The sequence below is a fragment of the Penicillium soppii genome, assembly GCF_028829465.1.
Source record: "Penicillium soppii strain IBT 18220 chromosome Unknown utg000004l, whole genome shotgun sequence".
Taxonomy (NCBI): domain Eukaryota; kingdom Fungi; phylum Ascomycota; class Eurotiomycetes; order Eurotiales; family Aspergillaceae; genus Penicillium; species Penicillium soppii.
In genome coordinates this window covers 3,546,673-3,572,793 of record NW_026643234.1, presented here as the reverse complement: position 1 = coordinate 3,572,793, position 26,121 = coordinate 3,546,673, and the positions used below count along the sequence as shown (strand labels likewise).

Below are 26,121 nucleotides of genomic sequence, written 5' to 3'. Positions count from 1 at the left end.
AGTTTACCCTCGGTTAATTGGCCAAATGAGGTCTACCATTTTGCGTGCCTTTGTACAGGCTTCTTCTATCCTTACACTTGTCTCTGCCGCTCCCGCTCCAACTGCTTTCACAAATGCCGCCCCGCCCGACCCCGTCATTACAGCTTCCCCGGTCGAGAATATTCCTTCTCCAGTCGTCGCCCGAAACATCCTGAGCGATGTAGAATCTGATGTTGATAATGTTCTTTCGGGGCTTGGGTCGGGCCTACCCTCATGGGTCGCATCTGGAGTGCCCAACTTCTTCCAGGGTTTCCCCACTGGAGATGCGGTTGCAAGCTCCCTCGGATTGAACAGCGCCGATCTGGCAGCACTGCCAACCAATGTGTTGAACATCGACCCTTACGCCAATTGGACCAATTCAGGCTGGAACGTTCGATTCCACGGAAATGTCTACAAGCAACCAAACACCTCTGTCTCAACCTTGAACAAACTTGCCGATGTCTTCCTCGTCAACACAAGTATCTCAGATCTTCCGAAGTCCCAGGCAGATCAGGCACGTAACTTGACTGCCGAGATCTTTGTTGTTCAACAGCCAGAAGTTGCTGTGAACACGATCCACCTGGAGCCTGCTGCTGGCCAGGGATCTAGTGGGCAGCCGGGTGGTGGTGGGTCATCCAATACAACCGGTGGCACGCAGGACATCACTCTGCCTTACAACACAACAGTCGAAGGCGATTTCGACACATTCGTGCCAATCGCCAGTAAGGGACTCACTGCAGGCAACGAAACCTCGGCAATTCAAAGGCTTGACGTGCATGTCAAGAATGCAACTATTGGGAACAGCACTGCCTATCTCGTACCTCCAACTGGAGTGACTATCGTTTCCGACATTGATGACATCTTGCGTGTGACCAAGATCTACGAACCGGAGCAAGGGCTACTCAATTCTTTCGCTCGTCCATTCACAGCTTGGGAGAATATGCCTGACATCTACCGCAACTGGTCTACCAGCCTGCCCAACTTGCATTTCCACTACCTTGTAAGTATTGGTGAACACCCGTTCACTTGTTCTTAATACTAATCATCATCTTAGACCACCACCCCCGAGCAAGTCACAAGAAACTACATGAAGTTCATTTACGAAAACTTCCCGGGCGGCTCCTTCGACACTCGCCCTCTCAATTTCAGCGACGTCTCCGCCACTCTGTCAATTCGCAAGTTCTTGTTGCAAAAGGTCTTCGAAACCTTCCCAGAGCGCAAATTCATTTTGATTGCAGACACTAGCAACAGTGATGTCATGCGCGACTACCCAAAAATGGCCACCGACTTCCCTGGGCAGGTGCAGTGCATCTGGCTCCGCAACACTTCGGCAACCGACCCGGGTGACAAATTCCCCTACGACACGTCCGGATTCAAGAGCCTCAATCAGTCAAACTATATGTTCTTCGTGCACGCGGATGACCTGACCAACTTGGATATCGCGAATGGGGATTGCTACAACAAGTCCATTCCCCAAAATCTGACTTTTAGCTACCAAGGACTGCCCGACGGGTTGGGAAAGACCCCAACATCAGTCAATGGTTCGGCAAATCACACTGGAGCTGCTAGTGGACTGTTGACAGAATCGGCTGGTGGAAAGAGCCTTATGGCTTTGGTTGCAGCGATGGCCACAGCCACCTTTATGTTCTTGTAGAACCATGTAGATACGATTTATGTTATTAATGTACATCCAGCAGATTCCATGACCAAATGCTGGCTATTTATATTACTTTACGTTTCGTTCATGCCGTTTATATGATTCAAAAAATACGAAATGATAAACATACATTCCCGAAGACTCGTTCTCGTTGGTAACCACCAACTAACGTAGATCAGAGATGGTTATAATTCCGACTTCAAAATTTTATTTGTATTCTACAGAAGTAGGCTATTGATTATGTTTTCGGGATTCCTCGTTACATAGATATCCAGTTATACTAGTGCGATATAGAGTGGACCTTCCGATTCGATACCATTAGACAGGAAAGCGAGAATAGGGGCGAATATAGGAGACATCATACTATAGTACTGACTAGAAATTCTGGTGGCAAGATTTTAACAGCCTGGCGTTGCAATACATAGAGCGAAGGATAAATCACAAGAGACGTCATCCCTACCCAGAGTGCATAAAAATGCAGAGAAAGATCTAGAACCTTAAACCCAGCACGATTCAGCCCAAAAACGTGGAGATAATGCAGATCTACAATTTAGTGGGCAGTAAGAGCAGACTAGCGACTGACGTGGCAGAGCAGTCGATATGTCGGTATTCGCCGGCAGTTGTGTAGAGAAATTGCCGATCACGTCGTGCCTACGTACTACGTACTTCCAGTTACTCCATCGTAGTTACTTTAGTAGCAATAATCCCCACTGAGGCTGAGCCTCTATGGCTGAGGCTGACATGGGTTGCCTATTTTGGCCCCTGTTTGATGTTGACTTTCTAGCCGGTTAGCCGTCAACTGCAAACACATAATGTCGAAACTTTAAACATTATTGCAACTCACGTTCACCAACATGCACTTCAACCAACAAAAGTCGAGCCCTGATCTCAAATTTGACGTTGCGGCACCGCGGGGATGGTCTTATGCCGCTGGCGACACCATAATTGGCAACTTGGTGCGCCACAACCCGGTTGTCACTCCCGACGCCGAAATCACACTCGTGTTGACCGGCCGCATAAAATCCAAAGTTGTCAAGTCCAATGGAAATAATGGTACCTCAGTATTTCGCGATGAATATCAACTCTTCAACTCGAGGCCGCAAGTTCTCTACCGTGGGCCTCTTCATCTCCCCGAGGGTAGCGATCAGACGCTCGACTGGCCTTTTGAGGTGAACATTCCAACAGAGCCTGCAGCATCAATGAGACAAAATCATCAACAACGGGCAAGCTTTCTACCACTAATGCAGGATCACCCCGCACACCATGTCCTGCCAGGGTCTTTCTTTTGCGCGCCGAACCTGGCTCGTGGCTCACAATGCAAAGTGGAATATGCACTCAAAGCGACACTTCGATACAAATTCGGCGGCGATCATGTTTGCAAGGCAGTGTGGCCTATCGACGTTCGAGGCCCTATGTCAGAATGTCCCAACCGGTATGAAGTGAAGGCTATCAAAGCTCAAAATTTGGTTCGGAGTCAGCGCTTGCTACCAGGGATGAAGGATGCCGAACTATCCTTCGGACAAGGAATCAAAAAGTTCTTCGGAACTTCCAGCGTCCCAGAGCTTTTTTACTACGTCGAACTCACTATGCCTCTCGTGATCCAGCTTGGCGATTCACAGCCCCTCCCGGTCTCATTACTCATAACGCCTTGGCGAGAACCGACAACCGATGTTATAAAAGATGTGCCGCAAGAATTCAAAATAAACTGGATCAAATTGGCTATTCGTCAATGTACCGAATTCAGAGCACCGAGTCGTGCATGGCACAGTTACCGAGATCATGTCGAGGCCAATTCCCTGGACACGGGTCTAGTGAAGCTGTTCACGAATATGGAGTCCCCCCTGACGATATCTACGGGAAAAGGCAACGAGCCTGTTCATCTCGGAAATACATTTCAGCTTACTTTCTCCTCAAGGGGATTATCATCTGGGACTCGGCTTTTGACCGTGGGTGGTAAAATCACCCCAGAATTTACCACCTACTGCATCAAACATACGAACTTTCAGGAATGGCAAGTTTCAATCACCGTGGCAGGAGAAATCAGAGTTCATAAGTTTCAGTCACCCGTGAAGATCATTGATGGACCATGAAAACTAGGTTTTCTGGTTTCTTTTTTGCTACCATTTAATGGAGCTTTGGAGCATCGCTCGTCAATCTCAATGACACTGCGCGACTCATCTCGAATGTCGACTACTATAAGCTAATGATTCGAAGGCTAAGAAGCATATTTTCTTATCGCCTGAAACTTTTTTCCAATATTGTACACCATGCTATACTTCACTCTTAATGCCCGATGATATCATAAGATGCTGTTGCATCAAGCTAATTGGTCGGGCGCAACATTGCACCCGATCTAGTTAGTGCCACCTGCATAGTACCGACGATCCTTTGGTCACTTTGGCCTTCGAACTTCGTATTCAGTTTTGATTATCAGGGTGATTACGGGAATTGTCGTCTTCAACTTTCTAAGCTCAGTTCCACTTATGTGGCAGGGCTAGATCTTCGCCACAGGCTTGAACCCCCTGCCCATGCTCTTCACAAATGAACTGTCACTACAGCTTATCCCGCAGCTGGCGGGCGGCCCGTATGTCCATTTTCAGCTAGATGCTTGAAACAACTACAGATACCATTTCGTGGCACCAAAAACTATATATTCCAGCTTCGTCCTCGACTTAGATTTATTCAAAGCACGCGCTCCTCACAGTATCTTCCCTTCCATTAACAATATTGTCTATCAAACTCCTCAATTTCATACAATGGATTCATCCTCCGAAAGCATCCCCGCCCACATGGCTGCTGTTCAGTCCCGCTCCCTGGCAGTCGATTTCTTGTGGTCAAAGTTTCGCATATCCATTACCGAATTCGACCCCGAAAACGAGAACCCGAAGCAAGTCTACGATGTATCCTGTGGAATGCTAGCCCCTCATCTAAAGATAAAGTCGCTGGAAGAAAATCGGCAAATCGGAACTGGCACTGTCCATGCCATCTCCATCAGTCCCGACTTCGAGCTCCACGGGTCCAAAGGCTCACTTCGCGCCCAGAGTCGTCTGCGCACGAGCTACACTCACATGTCCCACACTTTCTCGCATACAGGCGAACCCGCCAAAATGACCTGGGCGAGCAAAACCGGGTTCAAAGGATGGGACTTTATCTGCTGCGATGAAAACCAAATCCCCGTCGCGAGATTCACCGTCAATGTCTGGGCGTTCAAGAAAATTGCCAAAATCGAGCTTTTGGGTCCGAAGGCTTTTGATACCGCCGCTATGGATGAGATCGTGGTCGTGGGATTGACTTTGTTCTACTGCATGTATCTTCGCGTCAACAATCCTCTTAACCTTATTGGCTCTGCCTTTATGAGGTCAGGGAAGGAGGCTCATATCGAGGCTCAACAGCCCCAACCTATACACGGAAAACCTATCGACTAAGTGGCGTGAAGCTTTTGATTTCGGAAAGCTGGGGTGGTGGTTTATTTGATATTTTTAGCCTGTTTTTGAACACTTTTTTTTTGGCGGGATGGGTGTTTAGATTCTTGTTTATCTCAGTGTTCCTCCAAGCTATCATTTCTCAGGTCACTCAATATAGAGATTGCTTTCATCAAAATTTAAATTGAGATCAATCATGAAGTCTTTATTTACAGAAAGTGCTGCTCGTAAGATCTGATCCCGAGAAAGCCCAACACGACGTTTGGTTCTACCCCATTCAAAAGCGAAGCCTTGTCGTTTTCTCAGATTTTTTCCCAATGAGTCCTCAACATGTACGGCTGGGTCATATGTACTTGTTTTAGTTGTGTTCTTCAAATTGTTGTGCAATATGCTCGGAATCAAGAAAGTCACGAGACTACCAACGCAGCCAATTGTTGTAAAAGAGCTAGTTGACCAAGGCGTAAATGTTGTCGTCAATTTCCGTTGCACGTTGAGGCGGAAATTTTCGGTTTCGTTGTGATCAAGCGGGCGAGAAGAGGTACGGTAAGCTGTCCTCAGAATGGATTTCCTCTCTGGTTGCGATGATCGTGGGGCCCAGTTGCTTGGGATCCCCAAATACACCGAATTCACGAGGGAGGTAGTATGTGAGGACTGGAAGCAAATCTGGCTTCTTCGCCATACCTCCATCATCGATCGCCGCGAAGATTGAATGCAAATGGCAATACATCATAGACTGTGACTCAACAGCAGGACTTCCAACAATCACCTGTGCCTTCTTAAGCGTGTCTCATGCAAGTCTTCCCATATCCTTTCTTGATGCAATCTCCTCAGGCCGCGGGAGCTCACTGTCAGCGGGAAATCGCTCAAGTCGCTTATTGTAGAACCGTAGTAATTTTGAACACGCCCCTTGAGGTGCTGAAACATGGATTTTTAGGATCATGCCGGTTACTTGCAACATCCGATTACCAAATGTAAATTCGATATCCTTCAGATGCCGGTCACAAATGCCATCTACAGATGATTTTGTGGCGGCGGTTGGCCGCTCATAGTGCTGTTTTTTTGTATTCAGCAGGGCGATGAAGTTTGCAGGGCGCATATCCCTCATACTTATTATCCTGAGGTTCCTCACTGGGAGTAGACCGCTGAGCATTCTCGGACATCAGAGGTCGTTCCTTTTCATGGTGTACCGTCGATCTGCCACAAGGTACTCTAGTTCCAGCGGATGCATTGGATCATTGGGGAAAGAGTTCTTCGCCGATTCGTCCACCTTCTTCGCATGCTATCTATGCTTGTCTGTTTGTCTTTCCAACAATATCTTCTCTGGTCTTCTTAAAGCTCTTTCCGGCGGTTGTTTTTTTTGCAAACTGCGACAGTGTAAAATGGGGGGCGCTTCGAGGGGCGCAAGCTCTTGAGGAAGAAGAGAAATTTATTTCTCCTCAGCCGGAGAATGAAGCTGAAAGTACTTAGCAGCTTCAATGTCAATATCATGGGCGATCGCGGCACTAAAGTCGAATGTGAAACTCTATCCTACTATTTTACGTCGCATGATATATTCTTCAGAACCTGGCACTTTCTTAAAGGTTTCCCCACAACTCATCACTTTTTTAGTCCAACGACCGCCAAGTTACGCGGACTCTCCCTGTAGTCAAAAACTGGCTGAATCCAGCAGTCTTCGACTGAGTCCTGTTCACGGAGGAATTGCCACCGATCAACAACAATGATAGCCTCGATGAGCTGGGCACTGAAAGCCATTAAGCTCCACACAATACTCATGTTTTTCCCTCGTGTGGAGGTACTGAGTCTCGTAGCAGTGAATTTCCTCATCAGTGAGGGTAGCAATATGCTCCTGCACCTGGAGACCATATATCGGGTCTCGACTCATCTTGATCGTCGCAGCACGAACGTATGCAGTAAAGGACTTAAAGGCAGCTTTTGGCAATGCTCCGATGATAATAGAGTTGGTGCTAGCTTCTGGGTGAGTCCCGTCAGAGAAAACGTCTTCCGGCACAGAGGGCTTGGGAAGAATACTTCGATCCACGAGGATACGCTGGAGAAGAGCACGGAAGAAATGACGGGTAAACGAAACTTCACTGTCATTGACACCCCAATTGTATGGAGCTTGCACGGCTAGTGCACGAGCTGTGATGTTCAGCTTGACGCCGCTCGTTGCTCCGGGACTTCGGTAGTTCTCGTAATATTTAGACATAGGGAACCCGTGCGGATCGTATGACGCTCCAGTCTCTTTAAGACGAGGGTGGAGAGACTGAAGAATAGGGAGGTCATGTGTGGTTGGACCAAGGCGTTCAGTCAACAAATTGTAGCAACAGCCGATCATAGCGACAGCCACAACCGAAGGATTTAGTATCAGAGATCGCAGGCCATGGTGAACAAGATTTCCACAAGAGTGAAGGGAAACGACCATCAGTCTAGCATCGCTCTCTTCTTTTTCCTTCCCACCAGAACCTCCAGCAGGGGATGGATGGATGATGTGGTCGATTACGGGCTCTAAGTGGCCATCTTGGATTTCATGCTCAATATAGCTGAGAGTCCCGCGGGTATGGATCTCCGGCTTGGACATCTTTTCTCGTAATGGGCTCTGAGTGGGGGATCCGAGTAGCTCGTCAGATTGAAGGCTAATATCGCCCAGCATCTTGAAAACAGGAACATCTGCAACGTGCAAGCCCTCTATCGTTGGTTGGGAGATGTCCGTCGTCGCAGGAACAGTCACTTCCGGAGTTCCGCGGTAGTTATCGCATGAACTTTTGTCCTTTTGAGAATTTCGAGCGTTCGGGTTCTTTGCCAATCTGGCTCGAACGTCCATGCTCTTGGCACCGCTAATGTACTGGTGCTTACGCTCAATTGCGATGATATGCTTGTAGTAAGGCGAGCTGGCCAGTGTCCGTCCAAGATAGTTCTGCCCGGACCCAAAATCCACAATATGACTGACTTGCTCACCGCGACGCTTACTGACAGTGTCTGACAGAGATGCGACATGTTGAGAAAAGCATTGAACCTCGTGTACTTTTTTTTTGTTCATATGCATAGCAACTTGCTTTGGTAATTCGACCATCTTTAAAGATGAGATAGGCATTTCTCGTTGGATTGTGAGTTGACGGATGTCAAAAATGTAGTCCAAGAGGCTCTGGGGAGGGAATGCTCCTCCATTCCAAGTACGGCTGCTTTGGTCTACGGAATGCTCGCCGGCGCCTCGTAAGTGCTCAATGTCCTCTCTGAGAAGCAGACGGATGATATCTTGGACATCATGCTGTTCAAAGAACGATATCCACTCATTTGGAAGGATTTGTGTATAGAGGTCAGGCTCCCGTGTCAGAAAGTCGACCATATGCACGCCACCACACAAATTCATGAAGAGCACCGACGTAGTAGAGAAGCGTAGGAGGGCCTTAATGTAGGCATCGGGATTCTCCCACGCCCCAGAGATGGGTATGGGGCGATTGGAAGTCATGCGAATTAATGATAGTCAATTGTCTCACCAGAACCTCTATGAGGATTCTTCATTGCCCGCGCGTCGAGACCTGCTGAGTCATCTTCGGATCGTCCCGACCTCGGAAGGTCCCGAACAAGGAGAAGGAGATGATGACTAACATTCATTGTAAGAGTCAAGATGCTTGAAAACGGAAAAAGAGGACTGAAATGGGATATACCGTATATCTGTAAATGATGACAGAACTTGCCAACACATCCTGTGAAGTCGACTGGACAGGTAATACTGCAATGTCGAACAAGTTCACTCATATCATCCCGACAGTTTAGACAAAACAATGTCTCGTTCGAGCTGGTGGCTCTTTCCTAGCTGCATGGCCATCCTGTATGCGGTATATAAGATGGAGAGCTTGGATACAGATACCCAAAGTCCGAGAACATGTCTTCTGAATCAAGCTGGCCGGAGCAGGTCTATCTTGATACTGCAGTCTCCAGATTTTCTCCACAACCCGCATTCTGGCCTGAATTGCTCAATTGCCCACATCTGTTTCTCTGCACTTCTCCCTCAGTCCTTTCACCGGCATCGCCTCCTCCGTCAATCTCAGATCACCAAACCCAGCTATTTCCCAGCGTTTCCACATGTCCCAATATAGGAAAAGATCGTCTTCATGCATCCACTGGCCCTCACCCTCCGCCGCCTTTCTCTTCGTCCTCGTCCCCGTTATTGATACCGCCTACAGAACTAGCCACTTGGGTTGGTGAACTTGATGCTGAGAGTGATAGCGCGGACCAGGGTTTATCCCCTGTATGGTGCTCCCTCGGTCTCTCAACATCTCTGCGTTCTAATTTGCTTGGTTTTTCCGTGTCGGTGATGCTTCTGCTGTTGTTTGTGATCGTGCACTACCCCCAACGGCGGTCGCTATTGTACTGTCTTTTTCTTTGCCCGTGGCGACAGAGTCCACTAAGTGAAACTACCCTAAGAGCCCCATTTTCATCATAAAATTCATGGCGAAAAGAATTGCGGACGTCTCGGGTAAGCATCCCCCTCTCACCAAGACTCGCTGATATTCCTCGGCCGCCCAGTCCGCCGAACAGATCTGTGCGCAACTATTCGAACGCCGGGCATTCAATCGCAAATGAATATCGGTGAGTCACAAAACACAATGGTACTCTTCACGCATCTGTATCATGATCGAAGATGTGGCTTTTCTCTGACCTCTGCTCTGCAGTATTGTAGTGTCTGCGTGCCTGGTCCTTTGATCAGTTTTTTTGATATCCTGCCCGTTTTCCTCACCGCTGTTTTCATCTAGTCGTCCTCCCCGGTGTCCGGTGCCAGCCTTCCTGGATCAGCTTCAGGGTCATTTCGACACCTCTGAGCACAGCCACGTGCAAGGTGGACATGTCGTCGTTGCCCATATGGCACCTGCTTTCGACACTCAATGTGTTTGTCACGGCTGCAGCGCCGACGAGGTGTACCCACATCCGTCAGAGCACGCACCGCCGAACAGGGGCGGACGGTGCCCAGATATCTCACCTCATTGAACATTTTTTCTTCGATATTTCACGGTCTTTGACGAATCTCTAATGGCGCAGAACAGGACACCTGGATGAAAGCTTGTCGGGTTACCCACTCAGCGGGTGGCATAGGATCTCGAGAAATCTGTAGGCATCCACTCTCCTCCCATAACTTCGCCTCCATTGATGTCCATACACCCTTTGTCCGGTCGGCTGTGCTTCGAGCGATGATCGGGAGGAATACATATCAACAAAACGTAGATAGAGATTGCAGACGGCCTTATTGAGTTAAATCCGAATGTCGCTCAGTAGTCCTCTATGCTATCCTGCCGTCAGGGTTATGAAAAGAGCCTAAATAGTAACCACATCACATCCTCGACCCTGTTGTTCTTCTACTCGTTACGGGGTACACCCCATTCACAATCCATCTTGGTTCTGTACATGGTGGCGTGGGGGACCATTTCCATTATCCAGCCCACTCGTTGTGATCAAGAATTCCACGCGATCCAGCTTAACAACGACGCCGTCAAAGGAGAGGGAATTTCGCTCTGTATTCGATGGTTTGATTGGTCAGAAAATTGATGTGCACCTTCCCGCGATCTAGACCGGTGGCTTCAAGCTGGAGGGCCAACAGATCACACCTAAGAAGGTCGATCAAAGGGTCCGCGGGCGAATAAAGCAAAGCTGGGGATCAGATGATCATATTAGTTTACAACATAGTTACAGTCTGATGTGAGTATGTGGTCCTTTATGCCACTGCTTTGTCTTCATTCTATTTATATCCAAAATCCCCACATGGGGACATTGTAATGCCCATGTAAAATCTCAGACCTGATATACATTTACTTGAACGCAATGGCAGACTTGTAGCAGTTCGTGATCTCTGGCTTGCCAAAGCATCACAAACAACCTAGGTGTATGATTAACTACAATTACCACTATCAGTAGCTCACATATAGCGACTTCATAGAAACGCCCGATATGCTGAGTGAGGTAGGCACTAAGTGCCAAGGTTGTACTGTATGACACAAGGACCGTGCACGCATGCCATACCAAACACAGTTTAGCTCATAACCTTAACAATCCATACATCTTACTGTATCTCAACATCCTTTATCTTCAGTGGGCAACATGGTGCATTTATATGAAACTCAGCTTTACAAAGTCAGAGCAGGATACAATAAAAACGTCTAGGTTGATGCGTGGGAGTGACAATGACATTATCCACTGGAGTAAGCTTATAGAGTGTATACACCGTTGTATCTTCTCTTTGCAAATCTGGACTATCCAGGACTGCACTACTTCCTCAATAACCGTGGGAATTGGGTTCAACTTGCTGAACAAATAGTTGATGAGGGGAAGTTGAGAACTGGGGATCACCTGAAGGACAAGCTAGGTACATAGGTACTTCTAGACCCTTGGGGTATAGATACCCGCTCCTTTCCTCCCTCCTCTTCTTTCTCTTTTTTCCTTCTTTATCTCCTCACTTCCCAATACGATCCAACAAAACAATTCATCAAATATTTTATCAACCCTTCATCTTCCATCAGGTCTTCCATCATCAACTGTTGTTTTCCTTTATCAGCTTGAGCCTCATCACCTCTTCTACCTTCTACATCCACATATGATGAGATGAAGCCTGGTACCGTCATGTCCTTGACATATTGGCGTCGGCATTTTTCACGTCCACAGTCATTACATGACTGGTCAGTTGTGCCATCCACTGCCGACTTTCTTTCTCTTTCCTTACTGACATTCATCCTTCAGACAACCCTGGAACTCAACCACATGAGAAGATATTCCTTCAGCGTGCCTGGCACGTGTCATTTTCATCATCCATCACAAGAATTGTATGTTTTGCTTGCCCGTTTTGTCTCTTTTTTTTCCTTTCTTTATACTTACATTTATACTTACATTTATCGTCCAGATAACTCAACCACACACCCCTTCTGTCTTCCATCTCCCACTTTGCGAGTTCATTTCTTCTTGTCTAATTGTCACATTATTGTCTATTGTCAATGTGTTCCGATATTGTCTCCTCACATGGGGCTGACTGTAATGGGTATGTGCACAGGTAAGCCCAGCGAGGTCTACTCAAAACACGTCCCTTCAAAACACGTTCATACAGCCACGTCTATTCAGATATACACAGCCTTGCTGTGTCGGTTTTGACTTTTAGATACTCAGTAGGCTTGCAACAACAGCAAATGTAAAGAAAAAACAAAAAAGAAAGAAAGAAAGAAAGAAATCAAAAAACACAACACACAACAACAACAAAAAATGAAGAAGCGGACAGGAACAAAGCTTCAGACAATTTCGAGATGAGCTTTGGTGAGAATACATGTATGAGGTCTTTTACCAGGAAATGAAGATACTCTTGAAATTTTGGCCCCATTCGAAGGACCCTGGTGACAGCCTAGTCACTAGGGCTAGGGGGCCTTAGGAAATTGGAGAACTTTTTTGCCAAGCTTAGCGGAACAGAGGGAAAAAATGCCAAGAACTATAGTTCAATCGCAGAAGTTTGAATCCACTGGCATCAGGTAACCCCAGCTATTTGCCGTTTGTACGAAGTAGACCCACCAGACTAAGCTATTTATTTTAAACAATTACTACTACAGCAGTTCTGACATCAAAGCAGTGGGAATTAATTATAGCGAGTATATTAAAAGATACTGCTTATGTTTATGATGTTCATTTAACTTCACAGCCCTATAAAGCGCATTAATGTTGAATTCCGAATTGGGAACGGCCCCGTGACTGACCCAAACTTATGTGGAGTGACTATAGGCTGAAACTCACAAGCGAGGGCTTGGCTGCATCTACAAGCAACTATTGCTAGTGAAGACCCTTGCCAGAATTCACCTTTGTAAAATTTAGGGGCTCAGACAACATAACATCTCATTTTCGCCATATTTTGGCCCCCTACATTTTCATCTCGCATTAGTACTAGAATCTCACAGCACAATGTATTTCCTTGGGCTGTTGCTGGCTATATCGCAAACCCTATGCTGTTGGGCGGTCGACACTACAAAGCTATTTGAAGTGGATTTGATCTTGCCGCGCAATGAAACATATCCCCCATCGCCAATCTTTCCGATCATATTCGCCGTTCAAAACCCAAGCCTCGCGAAAAGCTTCCATCCAACAATCAGATACATTGTTGAGCAGGTCGGGGGAAACTTCAGTACTACCAATGATATCAACCTATGGGGGATCAACGATACTAGTAGCCCGGGGATCAACGATACTAGTAGCCCCCACTTCCTTTCCTGGGGTACACCGAAGTACAACTTTGAGGGAACCTTCCGGTTTAGATGGAGTCTCACTATTGATCGATGCTTTCTTGACGAGAGGATCGATGAGGAGAAGATAAGAAATTTTGGCAATTTCACCTCTCTCTATTTCACCACCAAGAATGGAACTTCGCCGGCGGATTTCGTCGCTGCCACTTACGACGACACTTGCGACAAATCGCCAGCTCAGGCTATTAATTACTTGGATCTTACTGAGGTCCCAGCAACAGAAACTTCCTACGGAACCTCCTGTCTGGCCTATCCGACTACCTTGCCTGCCCCTACCAATCCTTGCAATGTCAAGATTGATTCATCAGCCGCGGCAATTATGTCGGCGGACATGACTTCTACTGCATGTGAGCGAGCTCGAACTGGAATAACTTGCCCAAGTCCGTCTCCTAGGAATGCAGCCCCCAAGGCGCATTTTCCGATGGGTGGCGTATGGATCTTGGCGATGTGTACCCTGCTCACTTACTATTTCGCATGATTCTGCTCGACTGTCTCTCAAGAGACTTGTTTGATGTCAAGGTTGTTGCTCTTACGGGCATTTGCCACTCATATTGTACGCTAGCTGTTGGGATCCTTCGCAATGTAATAATGTAATCTTGCTCTGCTTCTAAGGTTTTATTCCGTCTTGATGAAATATATATGTACACTAGTAGCCAATAGTATGTAGGGGCAAATGAAGCAGCCTTTGGCCCCCTTGCTAAGAACTGGGGGCCAAACATAAGCCCCTACCCGTTGTTACTGCAGAAAGTTTCTTGCTTAACGTTGAAATTGATGGGGCCCCGGCTGATCCGGGACGGCCCGAACCCGCATATCATAGGTAGAATATCTCCGACTGGGTGACCTTACCAGGGCTTCCTTGGCAAAACTCTACTGAGGCTGCATCCGATACGGAATACGCCCGTAAACAATCCTACAAATGCTCAGGTTTGTCTTGGCAGTGAGGCCGGTCAGGTCCGTCCGCCACCAATTGCCGGTTCCAGCATAGAGTCCGAATTCTCCATATTGCTATAAAGTGGTCGAGAAAAAAAGCAGGACGCCTTAGGACAAAAGAAGTAGACAGTGGATATTGTATAGCCAGTCTGATGCAAAGGTTGCATCCGCAATTAGACCTGTAGTAGCACGTGGAGCCTCAGGTACAGGCATAAAAGCAGATCAGGAACCGCAAATCCAAGAAGCAGCATCAGTTTCCCTTCATTATCTTCTTCTCTCTATTCATCCAAGTCATGGGTTTGAAGGCCGCCGTTGTCCTGGGACTGGTCCCCCAGCTGGTTTCTGCCGCTGCCGTCTGCAAATTCTCCACTGCAGTCAGCAGTAGTGATACTTGCTCGTCCTTCGCTTCATTCCGGGGCTCGACTCTTGCGGACTTCCAAGCTCTGAACCCCGGCGTCTCATGCCCAACTCTTACAGCCGGTCAAAGCTACTGTGTTATTGGCACTGTCACCGCCGACCCAGCGAACACAACTAAGGCTGCGACAACCACTAAAACAACCAAGGCTGCGACAACCACTGCCTCCCAGTAAGAGCCTGTCCAGCCTGGCACGCCGTCCAATTGTAATGGTTTCCACCTCATCGCATCCGGCGACCAATGTGATACGATTGATAAGAAGTACGGCATCACCGATGCCCAATTCAAGGCCTGGAATCCCAGCGTTGACAGCAGTATGTTTACCATCTTTCCCCTTCTGTACATACCCACCCACTAACGCATTCTATTAGCATGCTCCAACCTTTGGCTGGACTACTACGTCTGCGTGCACGTCCCAGGTACCACCACTACCGCCTCAACCCCCCAGCCGACGTCCACTGGACCCGAGGCCTAGATGCCCAGATGCCTGGCATCGTGAGCACCTGCAAGACCTATTACAAGGTCAGGTCTAGTGACAGCTGTTAGTCCATTGAACTCGCTGCAAAAACCACTCTTGCCCAGTTCCGCTCCTGGAACACCCAGATTGACGCCACTTGCACTAACCTGTGGATTGACCACTACGTCTGCACCAAGGCCTAGTTCACTGGTCACTTTTTCGCCTGGGATGTTGCTTTTATAGGAGACGGACAGAATATACAGTGTAAATAAAATTAGAGCCAATACAAGAAAAGAAGAGCTACTTCAAAAATGTGGGAAGTCGGAAAATAGACAATTTAAAGTCTCGCCAGTTGATCGAGTCCAAGACCACCGAGAAGCCCATGAACAGGCTCGCCAAGTTCAAGCTCGCGTAAAATGTTGTTTACAGGTCCGAGTACACCGCTCAGGAGCAGGCAGACTGCTGAAATAATTTGGAACAGCGCATCGGAAAGCAGCGACCACATCTGATTCAGCTTTTTCTTCGCGCGAGGCATATTTGCGATTTGACAACGGCCACTTTCCATGGTAGTAGACACATTCTGCGTCAATATCTTCAACAAGTCTGCTAACTGATATTCATCCGGCGTCGCCTCGTCAGAAGAAGTGTGGACCTTTGCAGATGCCGCAATGGAACTGTCGGGGTCAAGCGCACGAACAGTACTTTTACACTTCTGTAATATGCTGCTAGCATCTTGAACCAGAGGTTTCACGGTCTGGACAAGTTTCTCTTCATCCAAATCGTCTTGTGGTGTAAGTTCTGCTATTTGAAGATGCTATATTAGGTTAACAACCTTCTATCAACATTGAGGATATAGTAAGAGTGGCTTACCTCTGTGATTTGCTTGCAAAGCGGCTCCACCGACTCCAGTGTTTTTTGTACAACGCTTGATATTTTCTTGACTAAATCCCGGTCATGATCTTCTTTGACCCATTTTTCGGCTTCTTCCGGTAAGTTTTCGGGCTCCTCGAGCTCTTCAGGCTCATCAGGCTCTGGCAGATTATCCTCCAGCGTGCATTCGCCAATCTTATTGCCGTTGCTATCAATGAGTTTCCCATTTTCATGCACGGTATTATCCACCAACGCTTTGATGTTACCCACAGTAAATCTGCCCATCAACTTGCCATCTTCGTCCCGGACCTCGCCATTTCGATTGACCTTTTGGCCTCTCATAAGATTTCTATCGCGTGGCTTTTCCTCTGAGATCCATCGCTCGGCGCGGTCAATGGAATTTCCCACTTTGTCCACAATCGCACCATTTTCATTGACAGCACGACCAGCAAGTTTTGATGGGTCCCACTCGATCAGCCTGCCGACCACTTCTCCTGTTGCATTTGTCACAGATCCATCTTTTGTCGCAGTCAAACCGTCAAGCCCATAAGACAACCCTTCAGGTTTCTCTCGCTCATCGACAGGAACAAGTTCAGCTTTGCCGAGCACTATCCCATCATCACCCCATAGCTGACATTCTCCATCCACCTTCTTTCCATTCAGCCTCTTGGGATTACCCGAGATGAGTCGCCTAGCCACTGCACCCGTTTCGTCGACCACTTCTCCGAATTCGTTGACTGTCATCCCTTCGAGTTCGGACAAGTCTCTTTCTGGCTGTTCGCACTCTTCGCATGGAGTGTATGGCTCGGCGTGCCCTGTCACATTGCCTCGATTATCCATAACATCACCATCATCATCTACAGCCTTTCCTTTCAATTGCCGAGGATTTCCGTCAATGAGCCTTCCAACCACATTGCCATATTCATTTTTAACAAGCCCATCTTCCTTGGCCGCCAGGTTCCCCAGGTCGCTGAAAAGCCGTGGAGTCTTGCGTTCATCTTCTGACATGGGCTCAATTCGGCCGATAATATCCCCATCGTCGTTCCACAGCTGGCCTTTGTCGTCGATGATCCCACCCACGAGCTTTTTCAAGTCCCCTCCCATAACTCGAAGTACTGGAACGCCACCTGGTCCCGTGACAAAACCAAGCTTGTTGGGAAACAGCCCGTTCAAGGTAGACAAGTCGACTTCTTCTTCCGGCTCCAATTCCGGCTCTAGCTCTTGCCAGGGCTCAGCATGTCCAATGGGATTTCCTCGCTTATCTAGAATATCTCCATTGTCATCGACAGCTCGGCCAAGGAGCTGTTTAACCTCACCATCGACAACCTGGCCTACTCGAGCCCCGGTTGCATCTGCAACCCATCCATCTTCAATCACGACGAGATCATCAAATTCTGCGAATGGGCCCTCGTCCTTATTTCGAACGACCTGCGCCACACCCAAGATATTGCCTCGGTTGTCACAAAACTGGCCACGTTTATCAAGCTTCAACCCTCCTTGAGATAGCTCTTTTGGATTTCCCTCAATCAGTTCGCCAACAGGATAACCTTCTTTGTCGACAATGTTTCCAAATTTGTTACACTTCAGTCCTTCTAGCGTAGAGATATCAGGTAATTCCTGGGAGGTTTTCTTTGGCGCGTTCATGTCTGAATTTTCTTCTTCCGGTCCATCCTCTGTGGAACCATCCTCCCTGCCACTGGGTACCGTTTTCTGTTCGAACTCTTGCATGGAAACATTTGCAGCTTTTTCTGGAACTGGGTGGACTTGTTCAATCACCTCTCCAGTAGAGTCTAAAATTTCACCGAGCTCATCTGGGACTTTTTCTGACAAAGTCTTGGCGGATTGACCTTCTAAGACTCGACCCAGATGATGGCCTTCATCATTTAGAGTTTTGCTGCCTTTGCTGGTTTCTCTGTCTTGAAGCATGGCAGCCGAGGAAAGTGACTCGGCACCAGTATGCTCAGCCTCATCACTCTTCTCTTTAACTTGGATCAGAGAGGTAAGCTCGACCCGCCCGATTAAGTCACCATCTTCATCTAGCACTTCACCATTCTCATTGGCAGTCTCGCCGAGTAAATCATCAGGGTCACCTTCAATGAGGTGACCTAAGAGTCTCCCATATTTGTCCTTGACTGCACCGTCCTTTCCGATTGGCAAGTTTGTGAGGTCCTGCAAGCTCGGGAGATGATCCATAGCGACCGCTTCTTTGACTGCATCAGCTTCTTTTGGTGTCTCCTCGCTGATCAATTCAATGCGGCCGATGAGATCACCATCCTCGTCTAATATTTCACCATCTGCCCCAACCACCTGGCCGACAAGGTCACTGGGCTCACCCTCAACAATTGTTGCAACCGCTTTGCCATAATCATCGAGTATCTGTCTCTTCCCAATTAATTCGAGACCTTCCAAGTCAGACAGCTTGGTCGGATGATTGGGAACTTTCTCCTCGAGCCTAGTTGCAAGATCACCTCCATCTGATTTGAATCTCTTCGCTAAACCTGGAATGCCATCCTGAACATCGTAGGTACCTTGAGATCGAGCAGACACGGTCCGGCCGTTCACGTCCTTGGCAGTTTCTGCAGAGTCTGATGGGCGGGAAGCAGGGGAATTTTCCTTTTGGAACATGGAACCTTCGCCAGACCCAGAAGCTGAACCTCGCTCTTTTGATTCAAATTTTCTCTGATGCTCGGATAATTGTTGTATATCCTCGTGCGTGTCTTCTGTGAGATTCAGCGTCTCTTCAGGCCCTTGGGTGGGCTCTTGTATGGGCATTGTCTGCTCATATTCCAAATCCTCCGTTTTCAATTCATTTGCAACCTCAGGTTTCTCGGTTGCGGGGATTTCTTTTCCATAGTTTCTTTTCTCTTGGAACCCAGAAGACAAATTTTTGCTTCCCGGTTTCTTTGGCAACTTGGGGAGATTCTTTTTGAGGGCTCTTGGGGGGAATGGTCTGGTGATAGGGTTCTCTGGTCCTGGAGATTGGATATCCGACGCAGCTTTTCCTGGCAGAGGACTTTGAGGAGCTGGTTTCTTTCCCATGGACTTTTCAGGGGGAAGCGACTGCTTCTTCGCAGAGAACAATCGGTTTTTCGCTTGCGGTTGCATTTAACTGGTTGCTGTGCGATTGAAGCTTCCGCTGCCAGCTCTCGTTGCACTGATATGTCTTCTTGTAGAGTTGACTTAATATTCACTAGAAAGGACTCATTAAACTCGAAATTGCCAATAATTAGGTTGTGAAATCTGAAATATAGATTCTATCGTGGTCGGTACGATACCAAATCCTCCATGATATCATCATTCTTTGGTTACCATTTGACCCGCTACACCGAGGACTAAACATTACAATGGCCACTTTCCATCAGATATAGACGATATTCAATGGTCCACCCACCATTGAATCATCATTCTTAGTGATGCTAGATAAAACTGATACAAAAGCGACATTAGAAGCTCGCGGGAGGGCTTCGGGAACAAGGCTATCTAGGTAGTAGTCGGCGTTGCATTGCAAAGCCTTTTACATTAATATGGAATGACACAGCCTTTTCGGTCGACATAATTAGCTTTAGTAGCTTAGTCTATCAGTTTCGCCCAGGAGTCACCAGACAAAATTCGTTCTCGACTTTTCGGGAGTCCATACAACAATAGGTCGTAGGTCTTGCTCGATACACGTCAAAATATTACGATAAAATGTGATTTCAAGTGTACAATATTGAGCAAGGCGGTCGCAATTGCCAACATTTAAAAGCCAAAAGACTAGATGAATCTCCCGCTAAAGACCAGGCTCAACCAGCCTATTCATATAGGCACATTCGATCGCTCGTTCTCCATCACGTCCCAGATCAACTGCTGTATATCTTTAATATGACACGTTTCGAGGAATGTTGACGAAAATACTAACAGAAGGCTCAATGTCAAATCCCCTCGGATCTTAGCCTTCAACTCAATTTCAATGTCAAGATTCAGTTCAAGCCTAAGACTCAATGCAGTTTTATCATCGTTCGCAATCGTTTGCACGCTTGTTCGTCGCTCAATTATGGGTTGTATAGGCGCTATCCCACTGGATTGGGGGTTTGCTGAGCTTTTCTCTGTTCGACTAATTGTTCTCGTAGGCGTAGATCGAAGCTTTTGTGGCAGAGTCTCTCTTTCGATTGATTGAATCTCAGAAGTTGTTATATAATTGGGTTTTGGCTTGTTCAGTTTCTTGACTCTGTTTTTATAATCGCTGGATTCTTGATCAATTTCGGAATCTGTGTAGGAATCGAATTCATTCTCTTCACTCGAATGATCTGGTTCTTTTTGTAGTGCTGGCCTTTCCTGCGTGGTCTTGATGGTATTCATATTAATTTCTGTACCAAGAAAAATCAGTTTCCCAAGGATATCAACAGGCATGTAATTCAAATGAAAACGCAAATTAATTATAATATAATGAATCCAAACCTTAGTCCTAGTATCCACGGTTCCGATGGTTCATGACGTTTGCACCTCTTCGAAGCCTATGGATGGATCTTTGAACAATATCCTCATTGGGCTGCTTCGAGCGGGAGCTCCTCAGACCAGGGTTATATGACGCATCTATTCTTGCACTGAGTATAGAGCTCTGTATCGTCTCGCTACTTCCGCGCCACTCATCGCTCGTGTCAAGATCTGTCCTGCAGGAAGCTATTCTGACGTCACCAGGGTAAAATATACGCAAACGGAGCTGATCTATTCATATTGATCGATAATTGATTTAATTCCAGACTGAACTTCGCACAGTACAATCTCCCATAATCATAATGCAAAGACAATCTGAGCATGATGTTGGAAGCGCGAACGGTAACGTTAAGGGCGGTCCCTTACCGAAACGCAAACCACCCAAATTGAGAAAGGGTCCGACCTCAAAGCCAGACACGAATGGTGTGTATGAAAATGGAATCAATGGTGCCCCTGTCTCTACCAAATCAAAATATCCCACCCCAAAATCGGATAGCAATACCCCCAACCACAGTCAGAATGACCCAAAATCTCCTTCACCTGAAGCGGCAACACAGGTCGAACATCAGCGAACGCGGCACAACAGAAGAACCCGTCGAGCTTCATCTTTGTCACAAGGTCCAAGTCAATATGAAGACATCGGGCCCGAACACACAGAAAACGACAGCCAGGAACAACGGACGATCAAGGAGCGACGCGTAAGCCATGTACTCAATCCTTTAGAAAGTCCCCGCGAACTAGGGCGACCACTGAATAATGCTGGCGATCTCGTTCCGACCGCACCCGTTGGAGCTGTCGAGAATGTGACCGAAACTGTCGAAGCGAAGCCGGAGTCATCGAAAAATGATCAATTGAAGTTGAGATTGGATTTGAATCTGGATCTGGAAGTTGAACTGAAAGCAAAGATCAGAGGAGACATTACGCTACAATTGCTGTAAGTGCCATTCTACAATCGTCGGATGGCTTTGTTTTGCTCGTTGCTAACCTGCTCAATGGCAGACAATAACGAATGTTGCATGTTAACCGGGTTCGTTGTTCTTCTGGACAGTTCAAGTATACCGGATTTATGAACGATTGTCATGAGCACGAAATAAAAACGCGAAAAGCAAAATAGACTCCGATAGGGGCGTTTGGACATCTAAAACAAGACTTTAGTAGTTGGTAAATCAAAAGAGAGCCTGTCTACTTACGGGAGCTCTTTGTTGTAGTATCGGCAGAGATATCCGAATCATAGGTATTCTGGTATCGTTATGAAGAGTATCAGAATAGAGTGCTCCTTGGGCCTATATATGTAGTATTACATTAGAATCAGTCTTCGTAAATAAGTATTGATTCACCCCGGAGCCTTTGGAACTCCGACTTCTTCCTATTCTCGCATCACTTTTTCCACCCTTTTATCTTTTATTAAGGTCAAAATGAGATAGAAGGGTTATCTACTTCAATAAGCCCGTAAATTCTGAGCATACACGTTCATAGTAATCAATAACTCGAGGATCCGAAGATGACTCAACAGGGTTCGTGATCAAAAGAGCTCCAGAATTAATGACTTCCCGCGATGATGAATCCTGAGATCTCTTATATCAGCACTGACGCAAAGCAGGACTGGCAGGCAGGGGCTTGCAATAATGAGTAGCCATGTATCTAATCAGACCTAAATGACAGGGTAACTTGGTGATTAATCCATATTGAACTACGAAGGGTTTTTGTATTCAGTAGAGTTCTTAAGGATATCTTAGGGCATGGCTTATCCTAGTTATAGTCTCTATAGGCGGGCTCTTTCCCTCTACCAAAAGGGATTTGTTAAGTAAGAAGTTTAGGTAGAGCCTTCTTAGAAATTGAGCCAATCGTAACCTCCCCTTGTTCGAAAGACCTGGAGTTTAAAAGGGTTTTCAGAATTCGGCATCCTGGACAGAGTCAATTTGCTTTCCGAATTGTTCACGGATTTCTACCGGCATTCCGTCAAACAGCTCATCCCAGAAAGCTCGTTCTACATCCTCGAATTCATCAAGCACCCACAATTCCCCGCCCGTATATTCACCAGCATAGCTGTGGATGCGACCGAAGCCAAATCTAAATAAATGGAAGCGGAGTGGAAAGTCCCCAGTCGTCCAAGCTAGTGATGTTGCATTGCTCATCAATTAGGACCTTTACTTCGTTCGGGTCATAGTGAGCGACCCATAACGGGAGCATTTTCAGGTGGGGGCACCGGGGCCAAAAGTCACGAATCAAGGACCGCCCTTTAGACGATCATTGTGTAACTATATAAACATTAAAGCGCCTCCCAAAGGCATGAGAACCCACCACCACTTTCACGCTTACATCACCTTCACCACGCCAGCCGCACACCACGCTGCCGTCGCTTACCATCCCAGGCCTTGTCAGCGTGGTGATCCCTCTATACTCATTGTTGAATTCACAACCCCAAGCTGAAATGTGCGTGCTTTCGATTTTGCAATTGTTGGTTGCGCCTAAATCCTCGCTTCCACGATCCACGAACCGAATGGTCCGTGCCCTTGAGGCTGGCCTTGCGCAAAAATACCTGGCTCAAGACAACTCTCTCTGTGCCTGGTTTTGCATTGCGCATCTACGAAAGCGCCGCGTGTTCCAATTATCGTCCGCCCTACTGCGCCTGCGCGGCTCGAGTCCACACGCCCAAATGTTCGCTATCCTCCGCCCTCTAGATCTTGCACAAGAACCTGCACTCTCCTCGACTTACCGCACAGTGGCAGGATGCCATATCTGTATATTGAGGCTGGATACAACGTAAACACTCAGACGATGGCACTGAACACCTCGCCATCAACAACAATATTTTTCGTCGTATCTTGACACGACTAGCGTTTCATACTACGGCGAGGTTCTATTCACGGGATGGCCCTTGCGTGCCAATCTCGAAACAAAAAATCGTCAGAACCGGGCGTCGTATCCATCTTACGGAAGGTGCAACTATGAAATACTTAGTTGAAAATACGGCCATTCCTGTGCCCAAGGTCTACTGTTCCTTTTGCACAACAATAGAGCCTACATCGTTATGGAGAGGATCCCAGGTGAAAAACTACTGAAGGTCTGGAGTGGCATGTCTGAAGAAATAATGGAGGGCGTTTTTGCGCAGTTAAAAAGGATTTTCCAGGAGTTACGCGCCTTGAAACCTCTCCAAGGTACAGGTGTGGAAAGCTGTGCTGGGGGATCTCTGTACGACTCTCGCATACCTTATGGCAAGCCACGTTTCGGCCCGTTTAAGACAATACAAAAGTTTCGTTTTTGGCTCAGACGAGACCTGAAACCCGAGGATCTCAAAGATCGGGAAAAAGATCAGGATTGGCACGACCTCCAGGACATGATGAGCAAACAGGATGGGCCATTTCCTCCGCTATGTTTCACCCATGGAGATCTAAATCCGTTCAACATCCTTGTTCGTGAGGGCAACGTGGTTGAAATCATCGACTGGGAGTTCTCAGAGTGGTATCCGCATTACTGGGAATATACATCGGCATGGTTTGGCAATGTAACGAAGACGGAATGGCAGTGCAAGCTTGATCAAATTCTCGACAAACCGCATCCTGAGGTACTCAAGATGGAAGAAGTTCGCAACAAATGGTGGGGTGAATGACCCTCTATTGAGCGATGCTTAATACGCAGTCATATGGATATCCACACTGCTCATCGTAACATAACTAAGCAACGAGTTGACTTATTAAAACACCATTTCAACGACTGTTCTGAGACATCTCACGATGGCTAGCTCCTAGGGTACACTTTCCTTGTTCTCAAGCATATCCCAGGTAGGCTTCGGTTTCATTAAATCTGCGGCAGACTGACAGCGACCACCAGCAGTCTTGCGGCCTACGTACTGTCTCGCAACCGCCTCGATCTTCTGCCAATTCAACTCAGCGGAGTCAACACACTTCCCATCCTTCGCAATCTCGACAAGGGCGCTCGCCACCCATGTGCGACATCTCCAGTTTGGTTCGTCCTGCACAACTAGTAGTCGTTGAAAAAGGGCAATGAGACGCTGCTCGTCTTCAATCTTAGCAATGATAATGCGTGCCAAGAGGTTGATAGTGGTTCGGACATCTTACAATGGAGGCTCTTGATATTCCCAGCCAAGATGGGGGTTTTTGACGTGGTAACGTGTGCCTGGTATGACGTCGTCGCGTTCTTCTTTGAGTCCAATCAGAAAACCACAGTGGTATCTTAGAAGGTCAACACTTGTAGAAAAACTCTAAATTTCAGCTGGCTCGCTTGCATTCATCATCGTTTAAGACGCCACTGGTATACAACGCTACGTACAACCAACTCTTATTAGAAGGCATGACTTGTGTTGTTGGCCCGCGAATGGTGAAATAGCAACCAGAATGGATTGCGCAGAATGAAATAGGTGGTAGGCAATGCACGAAACAAACAGTTGAGACGATCGAATGTGTTCTAAAAATGAATTTTTTTTGATCGGCGAGAAACTCTGATAACCGAATATATATATGGCACCGCACAAGATTCATACCAAAGTCCAATCCACGGAAATAGAACGAAACACCTACGCGCTTGTACGCGCTTGAAGAGTCGGGATGAAATTTGCTTCGATTGGCCTTGAGATATCGCAACAAAACTCCGTATGCATGCTGCACCTTTGGGCGATTCGTTCATTGAGCGATAATCGATCTAGACCAGCCGTTAGCTCCTCTGTGTTCCAGGTGGGAAAGTGTGGGGCAGTGTCCCAATGATTTAGGCGCCGTAACGACAAAAACATTGACATGATACTACTTGATCTACACTGGTGGACAGATCGCGATTTGAGCGTAGCACTCCCGCAGAGAGTCGCGGTACTTTTTCGGATGTCGTGGTCACTTGTGAAACGCTGATGATTGGCAATCAAATGCGTAAGCGCCCGCGAGCAAAGAGTGACGCTCAATATGTATATGTTCAACTGGTGTTTCGAGGGCTTAGCGTGTGGATCGGGCATCTACCGAACCCATCTGATCAGCGAGTCCGAATGTAAATACCAATTAGCTCTGTATGTTGAAATCAACGGCTGATGCCCAAACCTTGGCAGGGTCGGCTCCCAATCCCGCTCTTTTCAGGGCCTCCTCTCATGAGGGAAATTCCAGGCTCTTAGACAAGCTTGCCCATGCCTTGCCAACTCGCGACCTAATGCGAGCAAGGATTGAGCGTTTCAGTTTTTTTTTCAACTCCTGCCGCTATTTGATTTTTGATTGCATCCATACTCCGACTTTGTAGTCTATCTTAGCGTAAGACCCTCTGTCCGTTTGGGCATCTTGCTTTTGCCGTTCCCTCCTAAATTTGTTCCCATCTTTCGTCGCAGAACCATGGCCCAAAGAAATCTGCAGGGTTTTCTCACCTTCCAATTCTTGCGACTGGCCATTAGCACGCAAATTCCTAAAACGAGCTTGTTGCCCGCTGTCTACATGGTGGCCATGATCAAGCGGCTATCATACTCGATATATAAAGCTTGATGTATCCGGAACTAAGATAACTTTCCAACCAAAGCTTAGGCTATTATAACGTATTATCTCTCCATTACATCATCGCTTGCAGCGGTAATTCAGTGGTAGAATGCAAGATTGCAAATCTTGTTGTCCCGCGTTCGATCCGCGGTCGCT

At 47.2% G+C, this 26,121-nt stretch overlaps 13 protein-coding genes across 13 annotated transcripts; 8 read left to right on the top strand and 5 right to left on the bottom strand.

The window, feature by feature from the left end:
• Positions 1-25: 25 nt before the first annotated feature.
• On the top strand, positions 26-1,672 carry N7529_004771 (phosphatidate phosphatase App1 family protein; the record flags this gene model as incomplete). The annotated part of the gene is made up of 2 exons (XM_057240298.1): positions 26-1,018; positions 1,073-1,672. The coding sequence occupies 2 exons, from the start codon at positions 26-28 to the stop codon at positions 1,670-1,672; spliced, it is 1,593 nt and encodes a 530-aa protein (XP_057099593.1).
• An 857-nt stretch (positions 1,673-2,529) lies between these two features.
• On the top strand, positions 2,530-3,765 carry N7529_004770 (uncharacterized protein; the record flags this gene model as incomplete). Its single annotated transcript, XM_057240297.1, has 1 exon — positions 2,530-3,765. One exon carries the CDS (start codon positions 2,530-2,532, stop codon positions 3,763-3,765), a length of 1,236 nt encoding a protein of 411 aa, XP_057099592.1.
• A 666-nt stretch (positions 3,766-4,431) lies between these two features.
• N7529_004769 (uncharacterized protein) lies at positions 4,432-5,100 on the top strand (the record flags this gene model as incomplete). Its single annotated transcript, XM_057240296.1, has 1 exon — positions 4,432-5,100. The coding sequence occupies one exon, from the start codon at positions 4,432-4,434 to the stop codon at positions 5,098-5,100; it is 669 nt and encodes a 222-aa protein (XP_057099591.1).
• Positions 5,101-5,617: 517 nt separating this feature from the next.
• N7529_004768 (uncharacterized protein) lies at positions 5,618-5,824 on the bottom strand (the record flags this gene model as incomplete). The annotated part of the gene is made up of 1 exon (XM_057240295.1): positions 5,618-5,824. One exon carries the CDS (start codon positions 5,822-5,824, stop codon positions 5,618-5,620), a length of 207 nt encoding a protein of 68 aa, XP_057099590.1.
• An 869-nt stretch (positions 5,825-6,693) lies between these two features.
• On the bottom strand, positions 6,694-8,563 carry N7529_004767 (uncharacterized protein; the record flags this gene model as incomplete). Its single annotated transcript, XM_057240294.1, has 2 exons — positions 6,694-6,838; positions 6,894-8,563. 2 exons carry the CDS (start codon positions 8,561-8,563, stop codon positions 6,694-6,696), a joined length of 1,815 nt encoding a protein of 604 aa, XP_057099589.1.
• Positions 8,564-9,847: 1,284 nt separating this feature from the next.
• Positions 9,848-10,087, bottom strand: N7529_004766 (uncharacterized protein; the record flags this gene model as incomplete). The annotated part of the gene is made up of 1 exon (XM_057240293.1): positions 9,848-10,087. One exon carries the CDS (start codon positions 10,085-10,087, stop codon positions 9,848-9,850), a length of 240 nt encoding a protein of 79 aa, XP_057099588.1.
• A 2,933-nt stretch (positions 10,088-13,020) lies between these two features.
• On the top strand, positions 13,021-13,836 carry N7529_004765 (uncharacterized protein; the record flags this gene model as incomplete). The annotated part of the gene is made up of 1 exon (XM_057240292.1): positions 13,021-13,836. One exon carries the CDS (start codon positions 13,021-13,023, stop codon positions 13,834-13,836), a length of 816 nt encoding a protein of 271 aa, XP_057099587.1.
• Positions 13,837-14,581: 745 nt separating this feature from the next.
• N7529_004764 (LysM peptidoglycan-binding domain-containing protein) lies at positions 14,582-15,363 on the top strand (the record flags this gene model as incomplete). Its single annotated transcript, XM_057240291.1, has 3 exons — positions 14,582-14,874; positions 15,075-15,198; positions 15,250-15,363. The coding sequence occupies 3 exons, from the start codon at positions 14,582-14,584 to the stop codon at positions 15,361-15,363; spliced, it is 531 nt and encodes a 176-aa protein (XP_057099586.1).
• A 134-nt stretch (positions 15,364-15,497) lies between these two features.
• N7529_004763 (DUF3659 domain-containing protein) lies at positions 15,498-19,135 on the bottom strand (the record flags this gene model as incomplete). The annotated part of the gene is made up of 2 exons (XM_057240290.1): positions 15,498-15,974; positions 16,031-19,135. The coding sequence occupies 2 exons, from the start codon at positions 19,133-19,135 to the stop codon at positions 15,498-15,500; spliced, it is 3,582 nt and encodes a 1,193-aa protein (XP_057099585.1).
• A 1,670-nt stretch (positions 19,136-20,805) lies between these two features.
• On the top strand, positions 20,806-21,441 carry N7529_004762 (uncharacterized protein; the record flags this gene model as incomplete). Its single annotated transcript, XM_057240289.1, has 1 exon — positions 20,806-21,441. One exon carries the CDS (start codon positions 20,806-20,808, stop codon positions 21,439-21,441), a length of 636 nt encoding a protein of 211 aa, XP_057099584.1.
• Positions 21,442-22,392: 951 nt separating this feature from the next.
• Positions 22,393-22,668, bottom strand: N7529_004761 (uncharacterized protein; the record flags this gene model as incomplete). Its single annotated transcript, XM_057240288.1, has 2 exons — positions 22,393-22,573; positions 22,655-22,668. The coding sequence occupies 2 exons, from the start codon at positions 22,666-22,668 to the stop codon at positions 22,393-22,395; spliced, it is 195 nt and encodes a 64-aa protein (XP_057099583.1).
• Positions 22,669-22,934: 266 nt separating this feature from the next.
• Positions 22,935-23,270, top strand: N7529_004760 (uncharacterized protein; the record flags this gene model as incomplete). Its single annotated transcript, XM_057240287.1, has 1 exon — positions 22,935-23,270. The coding sequence occupies one exon, from the start codon at positions 22,935-22,937 to the stop codon at positions 23,268-23,270; it is 336 nt and encodes a 111-aa protein (XP_057099582.1).
• A 264-nt stretch (positions 23,271-23,534) lies between these two features.
• Positions 23,535-24,113, top strand: N7529_004759 (aminoglycoside phosphotransferase family protein; the record flags this gene model as incomplete). The annotated part of the gene is made up of 1 exon (XM_057240286.1): positions 23,535-24,113. One exon carries the CDS (start codon positions 23,535-23,537, stop codon positions 24,111-24,113), a length of 579 nt encoding a protein of 192 aa, XP_057099581.1.
• Positions 24,114-26,121: the final 2,008 nt, after the last annotated feature.